At 48.5% G+C, this 14,359-nt stretch overlaps 1 protein-coding gene across 1 annotated transcript in view; it reads right to left on the reverse strand.

Moving 5' to 3' along the window:
- stt3b (STT3 oligosaccharyltransferase complex catalytic subunit B) overlaps nt 1-14,359 on the reverse strand; it is a 42,286-nt gene that overhangs the window by 8,083 nt on the left and 19,844 nt on the right. Inside the window, 8 exon segments of the mRNA XM_080540729.1 lie at nt 71-119; nt 788-829; nt 832-933; nt 1,483-1,581; nt 4,952-5,051; nt 6,539-6,604; nt 7,923-8,210; nt 10,694-10,802. Of these exon segments, the coding sequence (XP_080396855.1) occupies nt 71-119; nt 788-829; nt 832-933; nt 1,483-1,581; nt 4,952-5,051; nt 6,539-6,604; nt 7,923-8,210; nt 10,694-10,802 (855 nt within the window).

The raw sequence follows: 14,359 nt of genomic DNA on the forward strand, positions 1-14,359 counted from the left end.
CTGGGAGGGGGTTAGCAGGGTAAACAAACAGGCGGCGGAGTTAAGCAGCGCGGAGCGCAGCTGTACGTACCCCGTGTCCCACAGCGAGTAGAAGCGGCCGCTCCACGGAGCGATGTGCCCTGGAACACACACACACACACACACACACACACACACACACACACACACACACACCAAATCAGAGAGGAAAGAACGGAGCTTTCATGAAGTTGCGGCATCCATATGAATGAACGTACGCGCACGCACACACAAGACGCCCACACACAGACACGCACACACAAGACACACACAGACACACACAGACACACACAGACACACACAAGACACACACACACAGACGCACACGCAGACACACACACAGACACAATATTCGAATCTAATGAGTGTTTTTCCTCATGCATCGATTTTATGTAATTTATTTATATTACGCTGATCTGATCTGCTCTGTGTGTGTGTGTGGGGGGGGGGTGACAGGGGATGGTCTTAATGAGCTCTCGGAGGCTATTCTGTCTACACAGGCCTGGCCAGGAATGATTAATGAGAACACGGGCGCACCAACAACAAAAAGCAACACCGCGCTACACGCCATGTTAATGAAGGTTACCGTAGGCAACAGTACAGTAGGGGTTATGAGCTGCTTTGGGGTCAACGAAAGGTTGTTCAAAAGGTTAAAGGTCAGGTTATACCATGGGTTGGGAGACTCACACACACGCAGAGTGACAGGTCTAAACCTGTGTAGGTCATGTAGATGGAGGTCTAAGGACAGGTCTGGGGTCTGTAGACTAACCTGTGTAGGTCAGGTAGATGACGGTGAGGAAGACGGCGCCGCCGCCAGGGACACGCCCAGGAAGAAGAGGGTCTGGAACTCCTGCTTGGTGAGCCGGTCCTTCAGGTACTGCAGGAAGGCGTAGGCCTGGAGCAGCGCAAACACACCTGGCACAGGTACCACAGCGAGGGGGGGGGGGGGGGGGAGAAAGGGGAGAGGGAGGGTCAGGGGGGGGGTTTGTTAAACATCTTTCGAATCAGCCCCTCTTGTGTGGAAGATAACACGATACTCCCAGAGAGCGCCGGCTCCACACTGCTTAAGGTCAGGGTTTTCTCGTCCCCAGTCACAACAAGCGGGATTGAGTGTGTCTCCCTGGATGGGGAGGGAGGGAGGGAGGAGGGTTGAGTGTGTCCCTGGATGGGGAGGAGGGAGGGAGGAGGCTGGCGGAGGGTAGGAACGGGGCTCGTCGGAAATTCATTGTTCCTCATTCAGTGGTATTACACTGAGTCTCGTCCTCCTGATTTCTACCTATGCCAACCTCCTCTGATCAACCCACGTTGAGTAGGTGTAACCAACCCCCCCCCCCCTACCAACCCCCCCCCTCCCTCCCCCCCTGACACGCACACATTTTACACAGTTGTCCAATCCCCTCCCATGGCTACAGAAGTGCTACAGAGAACCATGGGGTTGATTTGGACTGCAGGGGAGTTCTGTACCTGCTGCAGCCATGTGCTCGCTGGTCCTGATTGGCTGGAAGCCCACAAAAGGGATTTGCATGGACAGGACCAATCCCACGATGTAGAACGTGCTGTAAGCTGTGGAGAGGGTCGACAGAGAGAGGGAGAGGGAGAGGGGGGGGGGGGGGGGGGGGAGAGAGAGAGAGAGAGAGAGGGAGAGAGGGGAAGAGAGAGAGAGGGAGAGAGAGAGAGGCAGGGTGAGCAAAGTGCATATCAATGAGCGCACGCACGCACCCCCCCCCCGCCCCGTGAGACTCGTGTGAATGCCAACATAGAACCGAATCTCCTCAGTCTTTTTATCCACATTTTGTATTCCCTCAGCCTGGGACTGTGTAAGTAGTTCACTTCACCCCCCCCCCCCCCCCCCCCCGATCCAACATTTGTAGTTTGACGTATCCTCTTTCTAGGCATGAGAAGGAGTGCTGTCGGACGCTAATGAGACGGAGGAGAGAGAAGCGCGCGATCGATAAAAGTAGGCCGCAATGTTCCTGTCGAGAGCACGCGGTAATGGGAGCCCACCGACTCCCGTGTGAAAAAGATGAAGGATTGGACCTGAATTTAAATCAAACTGACGATTCGTTTCACCGGTCCACGCCGCATACGTAAAAGAAAACACGTCCGCGCGGCGGCGGGGGGTCTCCTGGGGAGATGAGGAAGTGAGGCCTTTCCGTTAAAAAACTCTAAAGCGTGCTAACTGCCTCTTTACACAAACCCCCCACAGTGATGTTGAACCAGAACGCCTTAATCTTCTAATGATAGTCAAAAGAATGAGTGCTTTTGACCGTAAAATGAAAAGGCAGAATTATTTGTCTCTTGTTGTTAGACCAGGGGGGGGAAACAATGCTCGTTAACAAAACAATTTGTAAACAGTCCAAACACACAGAGACAGCGAATTAAGCGGAAATCAATTCATTTTAAAGACAATTACCTTCCCGGTGCATTCGGCAGACTATGACTGTAATGACGGAATTACTTAGTTGTAGCGAAATACTATAAGCGCGTCAACCCTCCTGGGGGACTGTGCCTGTTTGATTGACAGGTCATCATGGCAGCTCTCTGCCTGTCAAACAGAGAGGAGGCACGCAAAAAGCCTCTATTCAATGACAGGGAGGAGGGGGGTGGGGTTGTTGATGAAAATTCTGTGTGTGTGTGTGCGTGTGTGCGAAGGCTCTGGTGATTGGGAGCGTTGCCGCCGGTGATTGAGAGTGTGGCTGTGGCTATTTGAGGCCGTCCTCGTATTTCAATTCCATTACAGCTAAATGAGAGTTTCATTGCCACACCTGCTGCAGTGATGTGCAATTCACCTCTGTTGGTCCTCGATCGTCTGCCCCCTCACTGTATTCCCTAACCTCTCTGTCTCCTCTCTGAAACAACTACTGGTGTGTGTGTGTGTGTGCGCGTGTGTGTGCGCGTGTGTGTGTGAGAGAGCTGGGAGAGTGGACGGGTGGGTGAGTGGCCAAGTACTCAAGGAGACTGTCAGGTACATAACTGGGCGGGTGGGAAGAGAGAAAGAGATGGAGGAAGGGGGAGAGAGACTCCTCTAATCCTACCCAGGGGGTTGATACCATCCATCCATCCATCCATCCATCCATCCATAGCTTCTCCATCCCACTGCTGCAGCCTCCCACACAGCGAGACGCCATTAAGGCCCCCGAGAGCGTTAGACAGACAGACAGAGTTGGCTGGGAACGCAGCTGTTACAGCCGAGCAGCACCCAGAGACTTAACGCCACCTCTCTCTCTCTCTTTCTCTCTCTGCTGCAACCTGGCCAAACCCACAACATTTCATCTCCTTTAATCCATCTCATTATTGAGCCCATGCCGCCCCCCCGCTCTCTAACTGATGATCGACGGAGAGGACAGAAAAAATAAAAAAGGAAAAAAGGGGCACAGAACACCTGTTCCCGCGGTCCGGAATGTGGATGGTTTCCGAAACGGCGTGGGACAGGTCTGATACCAGGCATCCGTCAGGAAGGCCGCTTGGTGCCCTCTCTTCCCCCGGTGGAAACGGAAGGTAATTCTGGAGCTAATAAAATCCCTAACTCAATTAGCGCTGCTGCTGCAGCTTCCTTCCTTCCTTCCATCAGCCCCCCCCCTCTCTCTGGCTGCTTGCTCTCAGGGAGAGAGTACCACCCCGGTAAATTATTCATTTTACTCACTAAACCACGGTGAAGAAAAAAACGAACAATCCATCAAGACATACAAATATGGACAGCATTTAAACGTTTCTCTCTCTCCCTCCCTCCCATCTCTTTCTTTCTTTAACACCATCTGCCTCTCTTCCTCCCCCTCTCTTCCTCCCCTATCTCCATTCCTCTGCCCCACTCTCCCATCACCTCCCTTGCCTCAAACCACGTCTCACTTCCTCCCACTCTCTCCTCTCTCTCCTTCCTCGTCCCTCTCTCTCTCCTCTCTCACTCCCGCTCCTCGTCTCCCTCTCCTACATGTCCCATCTCTCTCTCTCTCTCTCTCTCTCTCTCTCATCCATCTCTTCCGTCTCTCTCTGGAGAGTTCATCTCAACCTGAAATCGGCCTCATTATGGACTCTACCTCAGTCGCTAATTAATGCAATTAATTTCAGTTTGTCTGTGTTTCTAGGAGGCTGAGAGAGAATAAGAATGAGTGTGCGTGTGTGTGTGTGTGTGTGTGTGTGTGAGTGTGTGTGTGTGTGTGTGTGTGTGCATGTGTGTGTGTGCATGCCTGTGTGTGTGTATGTATGTGCGTATGTATGTATGTATGTGCGTGTGTGCTTGCGTGCGTGCGTGTGTGTGTGTGTGTGTGTGTGTGTGTTGGCTGGTGATAGGATTCAGGCCCTGTGAGGCTGTGATGCGAGCCAGCCTTTATCTGATTGGTGGGTCTGGGAGGAACGCTCCATCGCGCCTGGCTCCTACAGTAAGTAGAATAAATCTGCCATTAAAGAACACAATCTTCCCTAAACTGGTGGGTCCCCACTGGGCAGGCAGATCCACTGCAGCGGGAGAGGGAGAGGGAGAGAGAGAGAGAGAGAGAGAGAGAGAAAGAGTGTACGTGTGTCTGTGTGTGTGTTTGGGGGGGTGCATCTCTCTGTGTGTGTGTGGGTTTGAAAGAGAGAGAGGAAGGGAGGAGTGTGCATCTCTGCGTGTGTGTGTGTGAGAGAGAGAGAGAGAGAGAGAGAGAGAGAGAGAGAGAGAGAGAGAGAGAGAGAGAGAGAGTGGGAGAGAGAGCGTGTGAAATGAACGACTTAACTGAGACAGGGAGATGTCTGTCTGTCTGTCTGAGAGAATGTGTGTTCCCAGGCCAGTGCTGGTGTGTCTCTGTGAACACTGCAGTAGGAGCCAGGCTGGGTGTTCAGGATATCAAAGGAGATGTAGAGGCTGCGTGTGTGTGTGTGTGTGTGTGTGTGTGTGTGTGTGTGTGTGTGTGTGTGTGTGTGTGTGTGTGTGCGTGTGTGTGTGTGTGTGTGCGCTCACCGATGTACAGTCTCTTGCTGTAGCGCTGCATGAGCAGCAGGACAAAGACGTGGAGAGGAATCAGGTTGATGATGAAGACGTATCCTCCCCACGCTGACACCTGCAACACACAAACACACACAGTTACACTAACACACCTGCAACACACACACACACACACACACAGTTACACTAACACACCTGCAACACACACACACACACACACTGTTACACTAACACACCTGCAACACACAAACACACACTGTCACCTAACACACACAAACACACACACAGTCACCATAACACACCTGTAACACACACACACACACACACACACACACTGTCACCTAACACACCTGCAACACACACACACACACACACATAGTCACCATAACACACCTGTAACACACACACACACACACACACACAGTCACCTAACACACCTGCAACACACACACACACACACACACACAGTCACCTAACACACCTGCAACACACACACACACACACATCACCCTAACACACCTGCAACACACATATTTTTCTAATGCGTCAGAAAAGCAGCCGTTGTCCGAGTGTCTGAACATTCCAATCGAAAAATGTCAGAGCAAGTCGTTGCAAAATCGTATGGTCGCGGTTTGATTGGTACTAGTCTAGAGAGTATTATTCACATAATCAACTCAAATCGAATGGCAGTCCTTGTCAGTAGGCAGGCCACTGGCTGGTTCTGTGGCGCTGTTCCGACTTTCAGTACTTCACCAAGGGGGGAGCTGAAAAGTCACCTGAAATGTCAGTATGTATGTGGAGTTTGTTGCATCCCTTCGGAGACACACACGTTCACGTTCGTGTTCATGCACACACGGGTTTGTCGCCTATCGGTTGAATTGGACTCACATCTCGCCTGAGGGCATCTCATTGGTTCCTTCTGCAGACTCCCACTCAGAGTCATTAGGATGACTCCCTCTCCCTGGGCCCCTGCAGGCCGGACCATGATGGATCACGCTACTTGTTTTTGGTTAATTTATTGACACATTTCCCTAATGAGATGCGAGGCCTATCTGAGAGGACATGGCCACACCTCCAGCACGCGAGCAGGGGGAGATAATTACCAGGTACAGCTCTGGAGTGCCGTGCAGCTGCCCTCCACACACACTCACTCACTCACAAACTCACACACTCACACACTCACACACTCACACACTCACACACTCACACACTCACCAATTGCTGGCTTTTAACACATCTCATCAGAGGCTATTGAGTTCATTGCCGCAGGCGTACCTTGCTGCTGTCATCCAGTGTACATCCCACCATGGAGGCAGGTGTGAAGGAGGCTATGACTTCTACAATCATCGGGCATTTACATGTTAATTCGTTTACTTGATTGATGTTCAATAACAGTTCAATGACCGTAACGAGGCTGAGCCTTCTGTGGCACTGAGGGCTGGTTGATGATCGCAGCCTCTGGCCAGTTTCCTGAGAGATGTGATCTAATGTCAAAGAGCTCTCAGATAGTGTTCAAAGGGGTCTGTATGAAGATAACGTTAGACATACGTCTGTGTGTGTGTGTGTGTGTGTGTGTGTTTGTGTATGTGCACTTTCACCCACCATGTAGAAGTAGGAAAGACAGCAGCCGATGGTCCAGAAGACTGAGCCCGTCTTCACAGACTTCACCTGGGAGTGGGAGAGGGGAGGAGAGGGTTAAAGGCTTTAATAATAATTTAAAAAGAATAATAAATAAAAAAATAAAAAACACCATCAAACCAGCCCCCTTAAAATAGTTCATTAAGCCTTACAAAACAGAAGAACACCGCCGCATGCTTAACATCCGACTAAATTATTCAACACTCCTTTTCTTTTTTTTTCCTTAACGACCCTGGCAACTTCCTTGGGAGATCTTTTACCTTCCTGGAGATGAGAGGCTTATTCAGACATGGGCTGTCGAGACCTGACTTAAACTAGTCTGACTTAAACTAGTCTGACTTCAACTAGTCTGACTTCAACTAGTCTGATTTCAACTAGTCTGACTTCAACTAGTCTGACTTCAACTAGTCTGACTTCAACTAGTCTGATTTCAACTAGTCTGACTTCAACTAGTCTGACTTCAACTAGTCTGACTTCAACTAGTCTGACTTCAACTAGTCTGACTTCAACTAGTCTGACTTCAACTAGTCTGACTTCAACTAGTCTGACTTCAACTAGTCTGACTTCAACTAGTCTGACTTCAACTAGTCTGACTTCAACTAGTCTGACTTCAACTAGTCTGATTTCAACTAGTCTGACTTCAACTAGTCTGACTTCAACTAGTCTGTCTGCAGCTGAGACCTGAGGCTCCGTTAGGACGAACGCAACACGGGAGTCAACGAGACATGGGACCACCGAATAAATGAGTAAACATAGAGGATGGGGGGGGGGGGGGTCTGCTTCCACGGTACGCTGGGGTCTGTTTCCACGGTTACACGTCCAGCTGGGGCTAATGAGAGAGCGGGTCTGTTTACACTCCAGCTCCCCCGGGGGGCTCAGGTCCAGGGACCTGGGGGGATTTCATCTACTCAGAAACAGGCCTCGCGAGGCAAGGCCGCCTGAAAATCAATTACTTTGCTTTAATTACCGTTGTGGGTTTGAACATCAAAAAACGCTGCCGCTACAGCGCACGCACACACCTTCTGTCGTTAGGAAGACGTTGATGTTCGAATGGGAACAGCAGTTGATTAAGAGATAAACAGCGCGCCCGGGGGGGTGTTCCATCAATGTCACTAAAGGAAAAATCCAGACTTTACTTTAGTGACGTTGATGCAATACCCCCCTGGTCTCTCAGGAGCAGCGCCTGGGGGTGTGCTGTATGTGTTGGTATGCGTGTGTGCGTGCGCGCGTGTGTGTGTGTGTAGGTGTGTGCGTGTGCGTGCGTGCGTGTGTGTGGTGTGCGTGTGCTCGTGCGCCGGGGGGGGGGGGGGGGGGCACGTCCGTCCGTCCGTCCGTCAGGGTGACTTACCCAGAGGTAGTAGGTGAACTGCAGGGCAAAGATGGCGATGCCCTCGTTGTCGAAGGAGCCCGCCACCGAGCGGGAGATGTACCCGGGGACGATGGCGATGAAGCAGGCGGCCAGGAGGCCCGCCCCCTGGTTCCACAGCTCCTTGGTCAGCAGGAAGGTGGAGATGGAGGTGAGGCCGCTGAAGACGGGTGCCAGGAACACGCACACGTCGCGGATGTGCACCGTGATGTGGAGCGTGTTCAGGACGTAGTGGATGAGGCCCGCCGTGACCATCAGGCCCGGGTAGACCTAGAGGACGGAGAGAGAGGGAGGTTCAGGAACGCGGGGGGGAACACAGAGGGACACAGGGGAACACAGACACAGAGGGACACAGAGAGAACACAGAGAGAACACAGAGGAACAGAGGAACACAGACACAGAGGGACACAGAGAGAACACAGAGGGACACAGAGAGAACACAGACGAACACAGAGGAACACAGAGGAACACAAGAGAGAACACAGAGAACATAGAGAGAACACAGAGGGACACAGAGAGATCACAGAGGGACACAGAGAACACAGAGAGAACACAGAGGACACAGAGAAAACACAGAGGGACACAGAGAGAACACAGAGAGAACACAGAGGGACACAGAGAGAACAGAGAGAACACAGAGAAAACACAGAGGGACACAGAGAGAACACAGAGAAAACACAGAGGAACACAGAGAGAACAGAGAAAACACAGAGAGGACACAGAGGAACACAGTCAATGACTACCACTCCTGGATCGATACATGATTATAATAAAGGCTACAGTGGCTGTCCTCGACCACCGACGAGGGTATTAATCAGAGCGTAGGCCCTGGGGCACAGTAGCGTGACGTAGCGGTGGAACGGTGATCGATCGCAATCGTATTAAGTTGTATTGAGTTCACAGATAACTACCTCCGCTTAAAACCACTCAGGACCTGGTTAGATGATTATGCCCTTCGTTAACCACCGTCTATCAACAAGGCCGAGAGCTGCCCGGAGAAATAAACACACTTCACATCTCTCACATCTCTTAATTCTGGTAGTAGGTCCACAGTACAGAGAACATTACCCTTAACAACTAGGGATGTCCCAATCCCATTTTTACACTACCGATACCGATATCTGGGCTTCAGGTATCTGCGATACCGATATCAATCCGATATTTGTATTTATTGTTTTACTCCTGAATAATAACAAATACTTCCCCAGTATATAGTCCACAACAACAGTTGGCTATTAAAGACTGCCAGCCTTTATTCAAGCAACAAAAACAGTACTCTGCAGTACTCAGTGACCAACTGGTTAAAACAATTTAAACAGCAGCATTCAGCATTGTAGAAAAAAAAAAGAGTTACTGTCTGATTTCTAGTTTTAGTGCCTTCAGGTTTTTATTCTATTTATCTTCTCTTACAAATGGCAAATCAATTATAGGACCCTTTTTACAAGTGTAGCCTAATGACGCCCGTTCTTGAGACCAGAAACCAGTCGCAGAATCGAAGGGGTGTCAACAATATCTGGTTTTCGTTTTTTTTCATAACAGGCAACTTGAAGTTTTAAAGTACCCAGTGTCCATATAATAAAAAACAGTTTAACGATCACTAAATACTTATAATCTGTGGATTGGATTCACTGTTCTCGTTTGCCGCAGGCTACCGATAAGTGATAATGACTTGTAAACATACCTTCGTTTTAGGACGTGTTCAAAAGCAAGGACTGTATGTTCATCTAATTATGCGTAGTTATGTGTTTTTAGCATGTCCATGTTCTCTCAGCATGCTGTGATGTTATAAAAACGCAGTTAGACGTTCCTAGCGATGTATCACTGTTAGCAGCGTTTGTTGTTGTTTGATCGGTCACTTTTCTCCTGTAGCATTCCCATTCGGTGCACCAACATTCAAATACTCGTGTCGTCTTGAATTTATTTCAATGTATGACGCATCATTTGAAAACTTACCATCTGTAGATTTAACTATGTAAATAACCGAATTTACCGAATTACTTAAGCAAATGGTTTATGATTTCACCAGCTGGCATCATGACATTGTTAGACTCATTACACACAGGTAGCTACTAGCCAACTCTCATGCATGTGACCACTGACTACTACTGTTGTCATCACGTGAGTGACACGCCAGATCGCCCCACACCGGTGCCTATTTTTTTTCTACTGCGATCTGCGATCCAGCATTCAGGACCAATATCGCAGCGATATCCGATATCAATATTGGAACATCCTAAAGGTTGAGATGGTACAGGGTGTTTTTGCGAGTGCTGAGAGTTGTTTGTGTGTGTGTGTGTGTGTGTGTGTGTGTGTGTGTGTGGTTCTCTTAGGATGTGTGCTGTGTGCTGTGTTTAGAGGGATCTAGTCTCTCCCTTGCAGTACTACCAAGATGAGCACAGGTGTAATTGCCCGGTAAGTGACCCTCATCTCTTGTCCTTTGCGATGATGATTTATCCTTGTGCCCTGTCAAGTCTCCAATACCCTCTCATGTACTTTACAGCTTAAAGTGCCTCTATTTCCCAAAGGAGCAGTTAAACTAGTCAGCCATAGTGTGTGTGTGTGTGTGTGTGTGTGTGTGTGTGTGTGTGTGTGTGTGTGTGTGTGTGTGTGTGTAATCGTGATAAGCAGCATAGCGCACAAGAGACAGATAAGCGTACAGCAGGGAGGGCATAAGGACACACACACACACACACCACACCACACACACACACACACACACACACACACACACACTCCAGTGCAGTTGCCCTCACCGTGCCCCCCACTATCCTGCCCAGAGGGTACCAGGCGCGCTCATCGAACCAGTTGAGGAACTCGTAGAACCCATTGGTGGTGAGATGATGTGTCGATCTGTAGTTGAACCTGCAGGAGAGAGAAGAACAGTTCATTATGGAAGGCTGCAGCAGCGGTACTACTGTACGTCTCACAAAGCTACCAGGCGTGTGAAGGTACCCGTCTGTCAGCTAAGGTACCTGTCTGTCAGTTAAGGTACCCGTCTGTAAGCTAAGGTAGCGTCTGTAAGCTAAGGTAGAGTCTGTAAACTAAGGTAACGTCTGTACTCTGTAAGCCACGGTACCCGTCTGTCAGCTGAAGAACAAACAGTCATAAATCCCCTGTCGTGAAGACAGCAGGTATCCTGATCATCAATATGGTGCTGCGCCAACACTATCAGCTGCCAGCCGGAGGCTCTTGGCCAGCCTACCTCCATCAAACACCCTGAACAATGGCTGCTTAATTGGGACAGGATAACGAGAGAAACAAACCAGAGAAAAACAACAGTAGCATTGGAGAATGTGTGTGAGTGTGTGTGTGTGTGTGTGTGTGTGTGTGTGTGTGTGTAATCTGCTCTCACAACACAGTATGCTTAATGACTTGGATCATGTTCAATATCAGAATTAAGTAGCTACAGATTAATCCACAAACTCAACAAAAGATGTTTGTTCTAGCAATTAATGTACTTACTACTTAGGAACTGTGCTTTCGGTTTTTCAACCGTTCTCTAAACGGAACGGGATGCCCAACGGTTGCCTTGACGAGACAAGAGCAGGCATCTAACAGCTCTAACAGAATTGACTGAGACAAACCCAACCAAGCACATTTGAAACAATATTCATTATCAGGCTTGTCTTTATTTCACAGACACAGTTTCATCGACTGAATAAATAAAAAAATGTGCACTCTCTCTCTCTCAGTAGATGAATGAGTTACCAGTTCAGTCACACACTAAGGCCCTGGCAACACACTCCCAGTCCATCACATATTAAATACCCCGGGCACCCTTTCCGTGTGAAAGGACCCATGAGGACCAAAACGGGACATTTATCAGAGCATTCAAATTGAGAGTCAAATAAAAGCTAAGAGTCGCTATTTTGGGGGAAATTAAGTCAGAAATACATTTCTCAACCATCCTATCATAAGAATATGGATATATAAGCAAAGATGTTGACTTCTGGTCAAACATTATGGAAAAGCGGCTAAGCAGTCTTTCAGAAAGTCTTTAGAAAAACATCAAAGCACATTAATGTTCCAGTTTTGACTAAACTGAGCACACTGACACACATGGTGTGGTGTCTCTGAGACAGATCTTTAGGATCCTTTCCACATGGGTTGTAGACAAAGAACGTTTCCATTTTGCAGAGGTTATCTCTGAGGCAAACCTGGAGCAGATTGGGTCTCTCTGTGTGTCTGCACATGAGATATTGCAAATGTTTTCCTATATCGTTTTTTTATGCCAAAAGTGTAGGCTATTTTCATATGGTATAAATGAAGAAAAAGACAATGAAAACCACAAATGATATCATATGTGGCAGACAGAGCATTGTATATTTCCCTATTTTAACTACATTGTCGTGTACAGAACGATCCATAAATCATGCATTTCTGTGGGAACCCATTTAGTTATTCTGTTGCCAGATTTAAAATTCACTTCACCTCCTGTAGCTCAACAACCAAAAGAGATTCCTTCAAACTCAAAGTATAGCGAACGCTATTGGAGCAGATACTGTTCAGACGTTTGGGGGAAACATGGTTACATAAAAAAAAACAGGAAGTTTGAAAGAAAGAAAGAAAATCGCTCCACTGTTCAACTGCCGCCCTGACAACGCTGTCTCCTATTCCTCATCAAAGGCCTCAGACTTCAAACTGGCCTCTAGGATTCTGAGCTATCTGAAGCTTCCCAAGTCTGCCAGGCTGAGAGGGAGGGCACTGCCAGGGCACAGAGCATCAATCTGAATCTCATCAACTAAACAGCTCTGCCAGCCTCTGGAGCTCTGCGTCTGGACCGAGGCTAGGCCAGCTAAAAGGTCCGTTTAGAGTCTTGGGTGTTAGCCTTAGCCAACGGGTCGGCCAGGATCAATCAAATGAATCAATCCGTGAGTCTTCGCTTACAAGAGTGACACGGGATGACTGGATGGAAGACAAATGGCGCTTTTCCACTACAGGGCCAGCCCGGGTCAGCCCAGCCTGCTTCAAAGTGGACGGAGAGGAGAGGTCCAGCCAACGGTCAGGTCTGCTACCTGGACTGATCTCAACAGTCTCCTCTTCTGAACCTTCTGACTACCTCTCTGCAACCTGTTAAGGAGGGTAAGGAGGGAGTGGGAACATGAAAAAACTAGCCATTACAGAGAGCTCTTACTTTGTCTTCTCCTTTCACCCCCCCCCCCTCCCCAAACCCTCCTGCTCTCCTTCCTCCTCTTCTACCTACTGCACACTTCTCTATTCCTGTGTGACAGGAATTTGAGACACACGTTGTCATGATGAATAACGGTATTCAGGCTAGACTGGACCAGACAATGACAGTCTCTCCACTGAACATGTCCCCTCGTCCTGACAGTATCCTGGGGCAGCGGGGACAGTGATGTAAGGTCCTCTCTGTCACTGACTGGCCTCAGGAAAGGCTCAACTGAAAACGTCCCTCTGATACACAGCCACAATGAAATGGAAATGGATGAAACGGAAATCTATGTGAGACACTGCAACACATGGGCTGCTTCTGTGTGTGTGTGTGTGTGTGTGTGTATGCGTGCGCGTTCTCTTTTGTAACGAAACTGGCGGCGGAACAAGATTTAACGAGGAAAAAAAAACACACCGATTTTTTTCAGTAGAGTTGATTTCCACAGAGAGCATCCGCTGTGTTTCAGTGAGGCATATCGTACAACAAGAGCACGTTGTTCTAATGCAGCTACTCCTGTCAGCCCTGCAGCCATGGGAAAAAAACCTATACAGTAGGGATGCTCCGATTTATCGGCCACCGATTTAAATCGGCCGATTTCACTCCAAATGACTCGATCGGTGATCGGCAAAAATGGCCGATCGCAAAAACCGATCTTTTTTTTTTTTTTTTTTTTTTTTCTGGGGAAGACAGATAACTGAACAGAAAACATAGGAGGACGTAACAGTATGTAAACCATGAAGGCCACGTTTATGATGTCTTTTATACAGCCATATCGACTGACTTGGGCTTCTGGCCCTAACTGGGTGATAGGCCAGACCTTTACTATGCCATAAAAATGGCCGTTTGCTTGGTGCCTAATGGATCAAAACTTTTGTCTAAAAAGCAAAAAATATTTAGGCTATCCAGTCAGTTATGTATTTTTTTAAAAATCGGTATCGGTATCGGTTGATCTTGAGGAAACAAATCGGTGATCGGTATCGGCCCCAAAAATCCAGATCGGAGCATCCCTACTACACAGCACAGCACAGGTCAGCTGGAGCTGGACACGTCGAATAATGCTTTTCAATAAAAAAAATATTATCCTAGTGACAACAACAATTACATAACAGTAACAATTTATTTGAGTAGGGACAGATACAATTAAAAACATGAACATAGAGTCATCGAGATTCGGTTGCATTGCGCCATCGTGATTTAGCTTGTAGCTAACCTTCAGCATCAGTCCCCTATTTATCCTAGACGCCAG

Source organism: Nansenia antarctica (genome assembly GCF_963989245.1).
Source record: "Nansenia antarctica genome assembly, chromosome: 10".
Classification (NCBI taxonomy): domain Eukaryota; kingdom Metazoa; phylum Chordata; class Actinopteri; order Argentiniformes; family Microstomatidae; genus Nansenia; species Nansenia antarctica.